The 13,249-nt window shown below is 35.9% G+C and overlaps 1 protein-coding gene across 2 annotated transcripts in view; it reads left to right on the top strand.

The window, feature by feature from the left end:
* The window catches only part of mtmr12 (myotubularin related protein 12), a 67,979-nt gene that overhangs the window by 20,716 nt on the left and 34,014 nt on the right, over positions 1–13,249 (top strand). For both annotated transcript variants that reach the window (XM_051929607.1, XM_028805635.2), the window contains exons 2-3: positions 9,945–10,005; positions 12,105–12,235. In XM_051929607.1, the coding sequence (XP_051785567.1) occupies positions 9,945–10,005; positions 12,105–12,235 (192 nt within the window). The remainder of the gene's footprint in view (positions 1–9,944; positions 10,006–12,104; positions 12,236–13,249) is intronic.

Below are 13,249 nucleotides of genomic sequence, written 5' to 3'. Positions count from 1 at the left end.
CCGATGTGTAGATTTGGTTTATTCTTGACAACGTTATGTGAGTGGGCTCTGTGATGGACAGACATCTTGACTTGGCCTTTAATTTTGTAAATGGATTTCAAATATTCCAGCATTCTCTACAGTGACACTGGAAATACAAAGTTAAGGTGTACAACACACACCTGCCAATTACTAGTATTACAGGGTAGCATAAATTGTAAAAACCACTTAAAACGATTCCATCTTTCTATATATAAAATGGTATTAAGAATTTGCTTTACCTTTCTGTCATTTGACACTGCATGGCCTGGTTGAAAGCATCTTTGCTAGGTATTTGTAATCTCCTTTATTATAATTGATTCTTTTAGTTTTCAGATATTTCATATTGCAATCCTAGTACATAATTTATAAAACGGCCATCTAAAACCTGGTAATAAATAGTAATGGTTTCATTCTTTTGTCATAATATTCCACTTACTAATGTTGAAGTTTAAATTTGAAGACCTTGCTGTCTGCTTTAGTTAGAACAAAAGCTGTACAAAGTGTTGTCTTTAATGACAGGAAAAGGGCAGCACATTTGAGCGGCTTTTAGCAGATGACCATAAGAAGGAGGAAGGAAGTTGAGGCATTCTATTAAAAAGATGACAGGCCAGAGAGGCAGAAATAGTGCTGATTTTTAACAGTAAGGAAAAAGTACACTTTTGATGTGAAGTTTTAGACATGTAAAGTTTGTAAAGCTCAGATTTTTTTTTTTTTTTTTTTTTTTTTTTTTTTTTACAGATTCTTATGTTCTGCTTAGAATATCCATACAGTGTGTTCCCTGTTCTCTTCCCTACCCACACTTTGCATCGGAAAGACCAAGAAATTAGTACTTTATTCCAATGATAGCTTCTAATAAGCAATAAATGCTAATTGGATCTTTGTTTGGGGAGATCTATAGAGGGTGACTCTGTATGTGTTAAATATAATTTAAGGTTCTTTTGGAATAATCTTTTATTCTGTTACTAATTCTGGTTAATTCTTATTGGTGACCTTGATTTAGTATTTTCTGCGGTGGGTTGGCACCCTGCCCAGGATTGGTTCCTGCCTTGTGCCCTGTGTTGGCTGGGATTGGCTCCAGCAGACCCCCCGTGACCCTGTGTTCGGATTCAGCGGGTTGGAAAATGGATGGATGGATTTAGTATTTTTTTCATATTAATATATTTAGGCTAGTTAAAGAGGCTGATCCACATGAGAGGAGAGCATTTAGTCCATGAATACTGTATAATTTTGGAGGAAGTAGTAGTAGTTTTTCTTCATGCAATTATAAAATAAAACATTGCCACAAAAATTTAAAGAATATGGTTCTTAAACACTATAACTGTTGAAGGTTTTTAGATAAATGGGAAGGATAAATTTTTACCACTATTTCCTGAAGCAGGTCCACTCCAAACCCACTACAGTCTTCTAGGGATTTGAAAAGCCTCTTTGCAGCATTGGGTACAAGGTGGGACCAACTCTGGCATCTTAATTTACATAATAGGCTAGCTGCTTGCTGATAGTTATAGAATTGTGAAGGTAGCCAGCCATCCTGGAGTTGAACCAAGATATTATTTAGCATTACTTAATATCTTCTTCTTGCTCTAATTTTAAACTGATTTATGCCTGTACTGAGTGTTTTGTATTTGGTTTGTGGTTTAATTTCCTTGCTATTTTAGAGAAGGGAGACGCACTTCATTCCCTTGAGTTGACCCCACCATCCCTGGCCAATTTTATGTAGGGTGAGGACCAGGCTTGCTGACAGTGCTATAGATGGGATCCCACCATTATATTCTAGTGTTGGCGTATTCCATCCCTTCACTTTCTGTATGCTCAACATTTTTGAGGAATCGGTAAAACATTCCAAAATACTGGGACATACTTAGAATTGTGGGGTGTCTTTGTGGCAGAATGGTTAGTGATTTGAATCTTGTGATGTTTTATGCAGTACTAATTTATAGTATCGGGATGACATAAAAAATGATGTAGTTCTTCTCAGGTCTTTACATTTAGGTGAAGCTCACCTTAAGTGAATAACGTGATATATTATAGTGTCCATCGTTTATTGAGGAAAAACTAAGCCAAAATGCAGAAGCAATGTGTTAAAACTAAGTACATTAAGAAGGTAAGTAGCAGCCAGGTGCCGCTAATCAAATGCACTTGACTGATCGATCATCAGCATGTATGACCACCTCAGAGGCAAGTTTTTTTTGGCATTTTGCTTGTCTGGAACATTCAGGTGTGCATTAACACAAAGCCAAGCAGGAAAGAAATCTGTAATGATCTTAGAGAAACAGTTGTCAGGTCATTTCCAAACAATTTGAAATCTGTCATTTTAAAATGGGAAGATGTTTCACAAGTGGAAAATATTGAAGTTGCCAGTCTTCCTAGGAGTGTACGTCCCAGCAATTTCACCCCAAGGTCAGACCATACAATTTCTCAGAGAAATCGCAAAAAAAATCTAAGAGCTACAGTACATCTCAGACTCTATAGGCCTCAGTTAGCATGACAGTTCATGACAGTACAATTAGAAAAAGACTGAACAAGTATGGCGTGTTTGGAAGGGTTGCCAGGAGAAACCATATCTCTCTAAAAAGAGCATGGCAGCACAGCATAGGTTTGCAAAGCTGCATTTGAGCAAACCACAAGAATTCAGGAACCAGTGTTCTTTGGTCAGACTAGACTAAAAGTAGAGGTGTCTGGCCATAATAATGCACAACGCGACGTTTGGCGAAAAACTAAAGCATATCGACACAAAGGTCTCGTACCAACTGTCAAGCATGTTGGAGGAGGGGTGATTTGGGCTTGTTTTGCTGTCACAGGACCTGGGCACCATGCAGTCTTGACCATGAACTCCTCTGTATACCAAGTATTCTAAAGTCAAATGTGTGGCTGTCTGTCCAAACAGCTAAAGCTTGGCCAAAACTGGGTCATGCAACGGGACAGGGATCCCAAGCACACCAGCAAATCTACAACAGAATGGCTGAAAAAGAAATGATTCGAGGTGCTGCAAAGTCCAGACCTCAACCTGATTGAAATGCTGTGGTGGGACCCAAAGAGTTGTGCATAAATGAATGTCTGCAAACTTCAATGAACTGAAACACCGCTGCAAAGAGTGGGCCAAAATTCTTCTACAATGATGTGAGAGACTGATAGTCGTACAGATAATTAACTTCACGTTATTGCTGCTAAAGTTGGTTCTACAAGCTATTGAATACAGGGTGTGCTTAGTTTTTCACACATTTTGGCCTTATTTTTGTTAAATAATGACTTCATGGAATCTGTGTTAGATTTAAATATTAGAACCTGGTAAGAACCACATAGATAGATACTTTATTAATCCCAATGGGAAATTCACATTCTTCAGCAGCAGCATACTGATACAATAAATAATATTAAAGAATGATAATAATGCAGGTGAAAAACAGACAATAACTATGTATAATGTTAACGTTTACCACCGGATGGAATTAAAGAGTCGCATAGTTTGGGGGAGGAATGATCTCCTCAATCTGTCAGTGGAGCAGGATAGTGACAGCAGTCTGTCGCTGAAGCTGCTCTTCTGTCTGGAGATGATACTATTAAGTGGATGCAGTGGATTCTCCATAATTGATAGGAGCCTGCTGAGCGCCCTTCGCTCTGCCACAGATGTTAAGCTGTCCAGCTCCATGCCAACAATAGAGCTTGCCTTCCTCACCAGTTTGTCCAGACGTGAGGCGTCTTTCCTCTTAATGCTGCCTCCCCAGCACACCACTGCGTAGAAGAGGGCGCTCGCCACAACTGTCTGATAGAACATCTGCAGCATCTTATGGTGTGGGTTTTTCACATGACTGTATTGCCATCTTAAATGCCTAGAACCTAAGGGAGTGTGTTTTTCTGATAGTGTGCATGTGTTTAATATGCACTTAACATATGCCTACTTCTATTTTCGGGTGTTTTTTTGGTATTCTGCATCATAGGTATAGTTATCCATTTCCTTTTGCATTGTATACATGGAAAGGTCTGCTTTTGGTGTAAGTGTTTGGTATTTTTCTATGAAATCTAAAGGAAATAAGGTATTGATGCTCATTTGTTGTGTTTGTTTGTTTAGATCATCAGTCAGACATGTTTGGTGGTCCGCTTGAAGTGTTTTCATGCTAAGCACATCAAAATGTGTCCAGATAAAGATTGTTTACTTTGATTCATTTTGATGTACTGACTTGTTTATAAATAATTTCTCTTTTGATACATACTAAAACAAACTAAGACATGGTGCTGGCTTATTAGTGCGTGGTGTGGGTTTTTTTTCTTTCCCCAAACCCTTTCAGTAACCATGCTTTTTGCCATTTTTACACGAGAAATAGAAAATCTAGTAACAGTGTTAATTTTCCTTATGATGGGGGTGTAGTGATGAGGTGTGTGTTTTTTTTTTTTTTTTTAAAGCCACTTATTGGTCATGTGACAGCTTGAATAACATGCCAACTTACCTTTCCTCCTCTTCCCAGTTTCATCTTGTGTTTTGTGATGCCACACCCATGTTAAACAATAGTGTTGGTATTCTGCAGTAGTCTGTAAAATGATATGGCTAATTCACTTCACAAGACTCGCATCTGGATGCTTTGAGTTTTGCTAAGTAATATCGGTGCCTTCTGTTAGAAACGCCAGAGCTGATACTGTGATTACAATGAGAGAACGCCATGCTGTCCTTGCCCACAGAGCTGTGTGCTAGGGTAGCCACAGGGTAATGACTGATCATGTTGGGTGCCTAATGCTCTGTGTAGGCTTGAGTGAATTTGATCTGAAGGTGGATGTTTCGCTGTTGTTTTTACACTATGATAACCTCTGGTTATATACTTCCATTCTGATGGTGTTCTGTGCATTTGGCAAAAGATTTCAAAATTTATTTTAAATGTCTATGGTGTGTGTGAAAGAAACCATATTTTTAAGAGAAAGTTGAAAGCATTATTCATTTAACTTGTGTTACTAGTAAGTTAATGAAAACCTTGTAAAGCAGAGGTATTGAAGCAGTTTTTTTTTATATAGATGTGTTAACATGCATGTGTTTCAACTACATTCTTGTGTATAAATGATATTTTATAGCAGTAGGGTGCAAGAGGTTTTCTTTTTTAAAACTACAAATAAACCAGTAAATCAGACCTTCCACTATAATCACACAGATGGTCCTGCACAAAACTAAAATGATTTGATTTGGTGACTTTCAAATAGAACACAATAAAAAAAACAAAATAACAATATAACCTATTATGCAATTTGTGTCCTAGGTTTTTCTTTCTTGATGATCTTTGTTTGTGTTTTTGCAAACAGTGTGCTTAGAGTTTGTGAGGCTTATTGCGCCACTCAAACCTATTAATGGTTAGCGGAGTTATTTTTGTGTAAACTGCAACCCAAAACTGAACCATGTATTTTGTTGTCACATAAAGCCAGATGGGTTAAGCAGGACCTTGACTGTGCAGAGGTCACCCTATTGTTCTCAGTTCCCTTGCTGCTTCCTTTCTAGCTAATGATTATTCACTGTTGCTATGTCTCAAAAATGGTCACATTCAAGTAATGTATCCTCTTGTTATTATGTCAATATGCTATTGCAAAGAAAAGGATAAACTGGCAATGCTATGTTTGTGTGGATATTTAAGTGTTTTTTTCCTTTTTTGTGCATTTAGTTTTGAATATTTAAGGATATAGTACTTGGATATCTTATTTTAAAATCATGAATTCCAAATATTTTGTTTAGATTTCAAGGTTGCCTGAAATGACAAACTTGAGAATTCATTCAAAATTAATCAAAAACTTGCAAACGTAATTATTTTTACAGGGGCCTGAATAAAAATCTGAGATCTAAATCTGGAGAATGGTCAGATGCTCCAGTCGGAAACTCCAAGTGAAAACGCTACAAATACGGATCTACAACTTGCACAATTCAGACAAAAAAAGAAAAATGAGTTGTTACATAATGTTGCCCTTTTGCCGAAGTCAATTGTGTAAAATAAAACTTGTAACCTAGTCAGCCAGAAATTTTTTTTTTTTGGTCAATTTGCACATGGAGCGATGTGATACCCATTCAATGTATTTTGTTTTTCTCTTTAATTCTGCAAAAAATTTTTTTTTTTTTTTTTTTTTTTGGTAAGTAATAAATCAGCAGTGACCCTGCAGTTCCTTGAATAGTCCGACCGGAATCCCACGTGAACACACTGGAATGGGAAAGTGAAACCTTACAATTTGGGGTTCCAAATAGTAAGAGAGCATGTGAATGCTGTATTAGATCCCTCTGTCCTTTCATCATCCTTGTGTTAATAAGAAAGCATTTGTACCTAATGATTTGCTCGAAGGACTGGACACAATAAATCCAATAATTTTAACAATTTTTTAGAGAGTTCATTTAAAAACCTTATCTTATTTCAATTTCACAATCAGGAAATACAGTACTGTGGTGGGTTGGCACCCTGCCCGGGATTGGTTCCTGCCTTGTGCCCTGTGTTGGCTGGGATTGGCTCCAGCAGACCCCCGTGACCCTGTGTTCGGATTCAGCGGGTTGGAAAATGGATGGGTGGATGGAAATACAGTACATTTACTATTTAATAATAGTGAGAATGTTTGAACATTAAAAAAAAAAAAAAATACAAAAATTTAAAGATCACTTGCATTCCATACAAGAACAAAAGCCAACTAACAGGTAAGGAAGATAAAGACACTTTCTAGTCATGATATCAGATGACCCCAACAATCGCTAATAAGCCATGTGGGAGATTTAGCACATAAAAGTGTGCTTTAAAATGTCAGGTCGAATATGTAAGGGAGGACTATAGTTGTAGCCCTCTAGGGCACATTTTTTCAAAGTACAGTATACTTTTTATGTAATCCCTTTCCATAAATTTGTATGTATGTGGTTTACTCCTGTTAGTGATATAAAGTTGTTGGCTATCAGATTGAGGACTTTTTATACAGTATATAAAAAAAAAAAAAAAAAAAAAATGAATCTGAGTTTTGTGCATTCTGAAAACCTGAGTTCACATTTTATTGCTGTAATGCATTTAATGTTTTATCAAGCAGCATATCCATTACAGGAAATGACAAGAAGTGCATGGTTATCATTGGTTATTATTGGGAACATACTGAAGGTAAACATGAAGTCAAAGGACATGACCATGACAGGTGTTCTTATTTCAGTGAGTTTTTTGTTTGTTTTCCTTTCTGAAAAGAAGTGTGGTAAAAATCCCAGTAATTATTGGGAACATTATTGGAATAAAATTGCTCAGATTTATACAAGGTGAAATACTGCTAGGATTATAAAGAGTACAATCAAATTTATCATTGTCAGACCTTTAGCTCAGAGTACTCAAGTAAACCTTAGAGAACTAACAAAATAAGTGAAACTCCTGTTTTCATAGCATTTGGCGCATTACAAGATGCAAGTATGCTGGCTTGTGATCAGACTTCAGGAAGATGAAATTTAAGTTACAGTAGTCTGAATAGGTGCCTATTGGCTTTTGCCTTCAAGTAAAAAATCAGCAATTGTGTGGTGGTTAAGTTTAAAAAAAAAAAAAAAGTTGATATAATTTCACATTTCATAGTGCTGTCTTTATTGAAGTGTGGATAAATCTTGAAAATAACCCACTCTTTGTAATAGTTAAAAACTATATACTGTTTTTTAAATCTTGTTTGCTTTTTAATTATAATGCATTGTAAAATTCTGAAGGTTTACTTTTATAGTTCACAGATCACAAATGAGGTTTACTTTTATTCACACATTTATTTGTATATATTTTTTGTGTATGTGTATGTACAGTATATACAGTAACATCCATCGTCTTTAAAATAAATTTTGAAACACTGATTTTACAGTAAACAAAACACTAACATAAAACTATGCACAGCAACACGCCATTAAATTCATAGCGAAACATTTATTTTCAGGGAGTATTTTATCCTTTGTGAGACCAACAAGATTCAATTTTTTTAAACATCTCTCCGTAACAGTTTTTCTACCCAGCTCTAGTCTTGGATCTACATGCAAGTCGGTTAATTCGGCTTATTGATGAATTAAACTTATTTACCTTGTCATCTGCATTTAGTCATAATCGCAAACAAGACTAATGGAACACTAAGCCAGGTTAGTTAATCTAGGTCCTTTGATATGAGTATATTGTCTTCAATGGTTTTCTAGGATAGTCTCTCTTGCTCACCTTCAGGTGTGAAGTGCAGTAAGTTGTATTTCAGTACCTAATATTCAATTTGTGCAAGCAAGTCATGTCATCTTTTTATATTTTATCTGGAACATTGATTTTTTCAACTTAGTGAGTTTACAAACCCTGGAGGAGATTCCATAGGTCCTTTCGTGCCCTCAGAAAGCTTGTTTGTAGACTGTGTGTGCAAGGTGATTTTTGAATCGCTTCAGTTTCATTTTTGTTTTTTTTTTTAAATCTCATTTGAGAAAGCAAAGCCACATCTTGGGCCTGGTTTGGTTTGCCTTTACCTTTGCTCCACGCTGCCATGTAGATCCAGCAACTGCAGCACCAGAAGCTGGGAACTTGATTCATTCTTTTACATGTAGCCCACCCACAAAGAAAAAGCCTGGCTGGCTTGACTCAGTCAGTCCTTTTTTCTTTGGTGACTGTCATAATGTTCAGGCTGTGAGCAACAGGGTTGCCAATAACAAACTCCTTCACGTCTGACCCCATGACATTTGTGTCCTGCTTTCCTGGTGCTTGTATTGTGAATGTTAGTGATGTCCTCAGTTTATGAGAGACACAGGAATGAGTACATGGACAGTATGGTACTTCACTGAACAGGCATAGCAGATATTGTTCATGCTGGCATGAAGTGTATTTATTTTCATTACACTACAATGTGAAAGCAGTATTTTTAAAGTAACATTCTTCAATGTTTTGATTGAATACAGTTAGACTTTGGCTAGTCACAAGAAAATGAACTCCAAAAGCCACTTGCTCAATCGGTCTCAGATTTCTTAATTACTATGGAAGATTTGGTGATCTTCCCCAACTATCACTGTGTCTTTGCACTTTCATCTTTTAGCTGAACTAACAAAACTTGTGTAACTGTTACCTATTGTTTTATCCTGTAAGTTAAGCAGATCAGTCTCTATCTCTCTTTTAAAGTGAACACCTCTGATATCTGGGTCAGTGTAGCTTTATTTAACTTTCCCTGTTTATTTTTTTTTTATCTTCCATGTGAGAATCTGAAAAACACTGGAGATCCATTTACTTGAAGACAAATGCATCCATTTATGGTTTTCACAGACCACAAAAATGTCTTTTTTTAAGAAAAGCATGGTGCTTACAAATAACACAATCGATCAATATTGGCGCTTTTCATCACCAGACTTGTATATAGATTCATACCTTGGGAAACATTACTATGACTGGTGGCTTGTCTTGCTAAAAGTGTTTATTTTTTTTTTCTTTTGCACGGATTGACAGATCATATTTACAAATTGGTGACTACATCAGTTGCATTCTCTATGTTGGCATAGTTGTACCTTTAAGAACATATTTACAAAAAAGACTGTTTGCTTTTCTAGTAACTAATGTGAAAAACTCTGCCAGTTTCTGCATGAATCCTTAGTGGTTTTGCTTTTAATACAGTTCAGTTTTTGACTGGTGTCGTCAAGTGTATTTTTCATTAAGCTGAAGAATTGAAACTGTGGAGTTCTTAATCAATGTGCTCAAGTAGAACAGGTCCTGTCTTTTGTCCAAACGGATTGTAGCAGGTATTCTAGAACCTAAACTGTAGCCCAAATTTAATAAAGCAGTAATGCTCCCTGATTTACAGTCATGTATTCTGAAAATGTGATACTTAGCTGTAAGGATTATGCACTACCAACAAATCCTACATTAATATTGAACATTGAGATGTGTATATTAGGCACATATTTTTTTTTTTTTAATTTATGTTCACTTTTTCCTGTTTGTATTTGTTTCTTTTGTTCTGTCCAGGAGATAAAAATAAAAGATGGAGAAATTTCAAGAAAACAGAAGCAGCCTGATTTGCAGCCAGGTAACATATAACTTTATGAAACATTTGTAGTCATGAATATTTCTTTCATCCAGTTACTTCAGTGTAGCTAAAAAAGTAATAACAATGCATAAATCATTTAATAGTTCTGTATCAACTATGAGGAGTCTTCTCTGGGTGTCCAGCTGCCCTTTAAAATGGACATTCAAACACAATCATTCCAGAACTTTGGAATTGCTGCTGTACATGAGTTCCAAACAATAACAAACCGTGCTCACAACTTTTAGCTACTTGGTAAATGTGTGGACCAGTATCACTGAATGGAAAAAAATACATTTTTTTTTTTTTTTCATTCAGTGAAATAATATTTTGCATGTACTGTATAAGGGTAGCAGGTTAAGTGCACCTGCTTTCACTAATTGCCTGTGAGCAGTATGTGCATTTCTGTAAAAATGCTGCATATTTTCCTGACACACGAACACTGAGGACTTTTAGCCAATGAATAATTACCTAAAGTGTGTGAAGAAATGCTACTGGGAGGTCCTTTTTATATTAACAGCAATAGGACTGCCTAATGCCTCACTGTGATTGTGACAACCAAGTCCGATCTTTTTAGTTTTTTTCATTGTGGTGTGTGTGTATTTATAAATAAAAAGGAAAGCACTTGTAAAAAGCCAGTTTTTCCTGTAGGAAGAAACAGTCTGGTGTGTCTAACATTTTAAATATTAGAGACTTGCAAACTAGGAATTCTATATTACAGCCTTTTGTAACATTGTTTTTTTCTTTTACCCTGTGTAAGGTGCTTTGAGTAACACTCAAATAATAATATATAATATAGTTAAAGCTAAGAAAGCAAGTCACTGGGCTGTAAAAAAAATGACCACAGAGCCTATTTATGTATAGTGCCCTTCACTGAGTGTAGGCACAGGCCACTGTGAGGAATTCCCAATCAAAATACAAGTATAGATTATACTAATTACAATATGCAGTACTGGAACTTCCATAAATACAGATTTGTAAACACGTGGAGAAGCAAGGTAAAAGCTGATCAAACATAAATGGAAACCATTTATGAACTATGTCCATTTGACAACAGAAGAGATTAAAATTGTGGAAAAGAATCAAAAACAAAGTCACAGTCCTGGAGTCCTGGCCACCTGCCCGTTCCTGTGTTTGTCTGTGCTGGCTGTCCAATATGATGAGAGAATCTTTCTATCCAGTGATTCCAAATATACTTTTTTTTTTTTTTTTTTTTTTAAGATGACTTTTTCTACTAATTGCATAGCAAGTTTTGTGTATATAATACTTGAAATTTATAGACATTTTGATGCAAGAGTATTTATAAAGATTACTATAAATTTGGTTTTTAATATTTGTATTATTCATTTCTTTGTACCCATGTTTAAGTGAGCAGGTTGTGTTGCCTCCTGTAATATATTTGCTAAAATCTAAATAGTTTATCTGGGATCTGTGCTGTTAATTGCAGATTTAACTAAGAGCTGAAGGCACCACAGTAGTTACACGAGCCAGACTAAAAGCTTGATTTCTTGTGTCTTGGATATGCATTATTTTCAGGCTTTATCTTTTGCCAATTGAGTATTTCACTTCTCTGATTCACAGGTGGCTATATAGCAAAACTGAAGGTAGGTTTGCAGGGAGCTGAAAGTTTCTGCCATTTCCTGTAAAAATAAATAATCCTTGTGGTGCCTGTCTTTTGAATTAAGGGAGAAATTATGTGAAACCTGAACAGTTCCAAGACACTCAAAATACTGCAACCAACACAACAGTGTCTACAAAAAGTATTCATTCACCCTCTAAATTATGAAATATTTAGAAATAAAACACTACAATGTAATATAATTTGCTCTGTAAGCACCATGTAAAGTCTTCACGGGGTGTGTTTAGACACACAGTTCACTTGTATTTCTCCTTTTCATCCCTTGGGGTGTGTGTGTCAACATAAATTCATGGGTTCTAAAGTTTCAGGTAGCCCAGGCTAGATGTGGTATACAGTTTAAACTCCTTAATACCAAAATCTTTAGTTGTAGCTTTTGTAGATAAAAAGGTCTTTTAATACTACAAACACTATTCAAACTTAATGTTTACTTGTACACTGAACTTTAATTACATTTTTCCTCTAGGAGAAGTTATTTTTTGCAGTGCCTATCCAGTGTTGAAGTGTGAAGGGCCACAGCGAGGGGTCTATGGGACACTCTGTTGTACAAACTTCAAAATATCCTTTATTAGTGAGGAATCCCTTTCTGAAGAAACAGTAAGTTGTTGTTTTTTTACACACTTTTTGTGTCTGTGTATTGTCTGTATATGCACAAATGTTGTAACATTTCTAACAAAGTTGGACAATGGTTGAACAGTTTAAGTGCCAGCTGACATCTGCAAAAGATGCTGTTTAATGGTTAATTGTTAACCGAGACACCCAGAAGTAAAGCTGGTGGTATTATCACTGAATGTTCATAAAAGGTATATCTAGTGTAATGTCTGTTGAACATCTAGATTGTTTTGGTGGTATACATTATGATATCATTATACACTTCTTTAATACAGTCACTCTGTCAGACTAAGTCTGAGCAGTTGGCTATAATTTAGTTTGGTAGTATTTTGGCAAAATTACAAAAGGAATGGTTTAGCTCATGATACGCTAGTTGAAATAAGCAATTTGTGAAATGCATAACTTTATGTGCTTCCTTGGATGATAGCACTGCTTGAGGTGTACAAGCAGATATGAGACTCGGAGTCGCATGCTACCCTAGGTGCATAAAAAGCACTGGTTACTCTGAGTTTCTCTAAGGTCATTCACAAAACTAACATACATGTTTAAATCTATATTATTGTTTTATCCTTTAATGTAACAAACTGTAGAGTAGACCATCCATATTGATGTCCTAAAAATGACCTTCATTTGTGTCTGTCTAATTTTTCCCAAGTTGGGGGTAAAAAGATGATTTCTTGCCTACTTGAAGGTGACCAATAACTTCATCAATTTCAGTTTGCTGTTCCACTGCGCGTTGATACATAAATTATCCTGAGACTGTCAAATATGTTCAGAGTGCTTTTCCCATATTCTGTTTGTTAATGTGTGCGTGTGTGTATCTGTACATAAAACTGTTCAAATGAAATAATTAGAAATATTCATTGGTCCTGTTTGAGAGTTTTCACTCTGGGAATGATGAGCTTTCAGTGAAGGTCCTTGATTAAATGATGTGCGATCTTAAGCCATTTAAAGTTGTTGGTGTGCGTTTTCATGCCTGCAGACAACATAAGATTTCTT

Source organism: Erpetoichthys calabaricus, chromosome 7, assembly GCF_900747795.2.
Source record: "Erpetoichthys calabaricus chromosome 7, fErpCal1.3, whole genome shotgun sequence".
Taxonomy (NCBI): Eukaryota; Metazoa; Chordata; class Cladistia; order Polypteriformes; family Polypteridae; genus Erpetoichthys; species Erpetoichthys calabaricus.
This window is presented reverse-complemented; position numbering and strand designations above follow the sequence as displayed.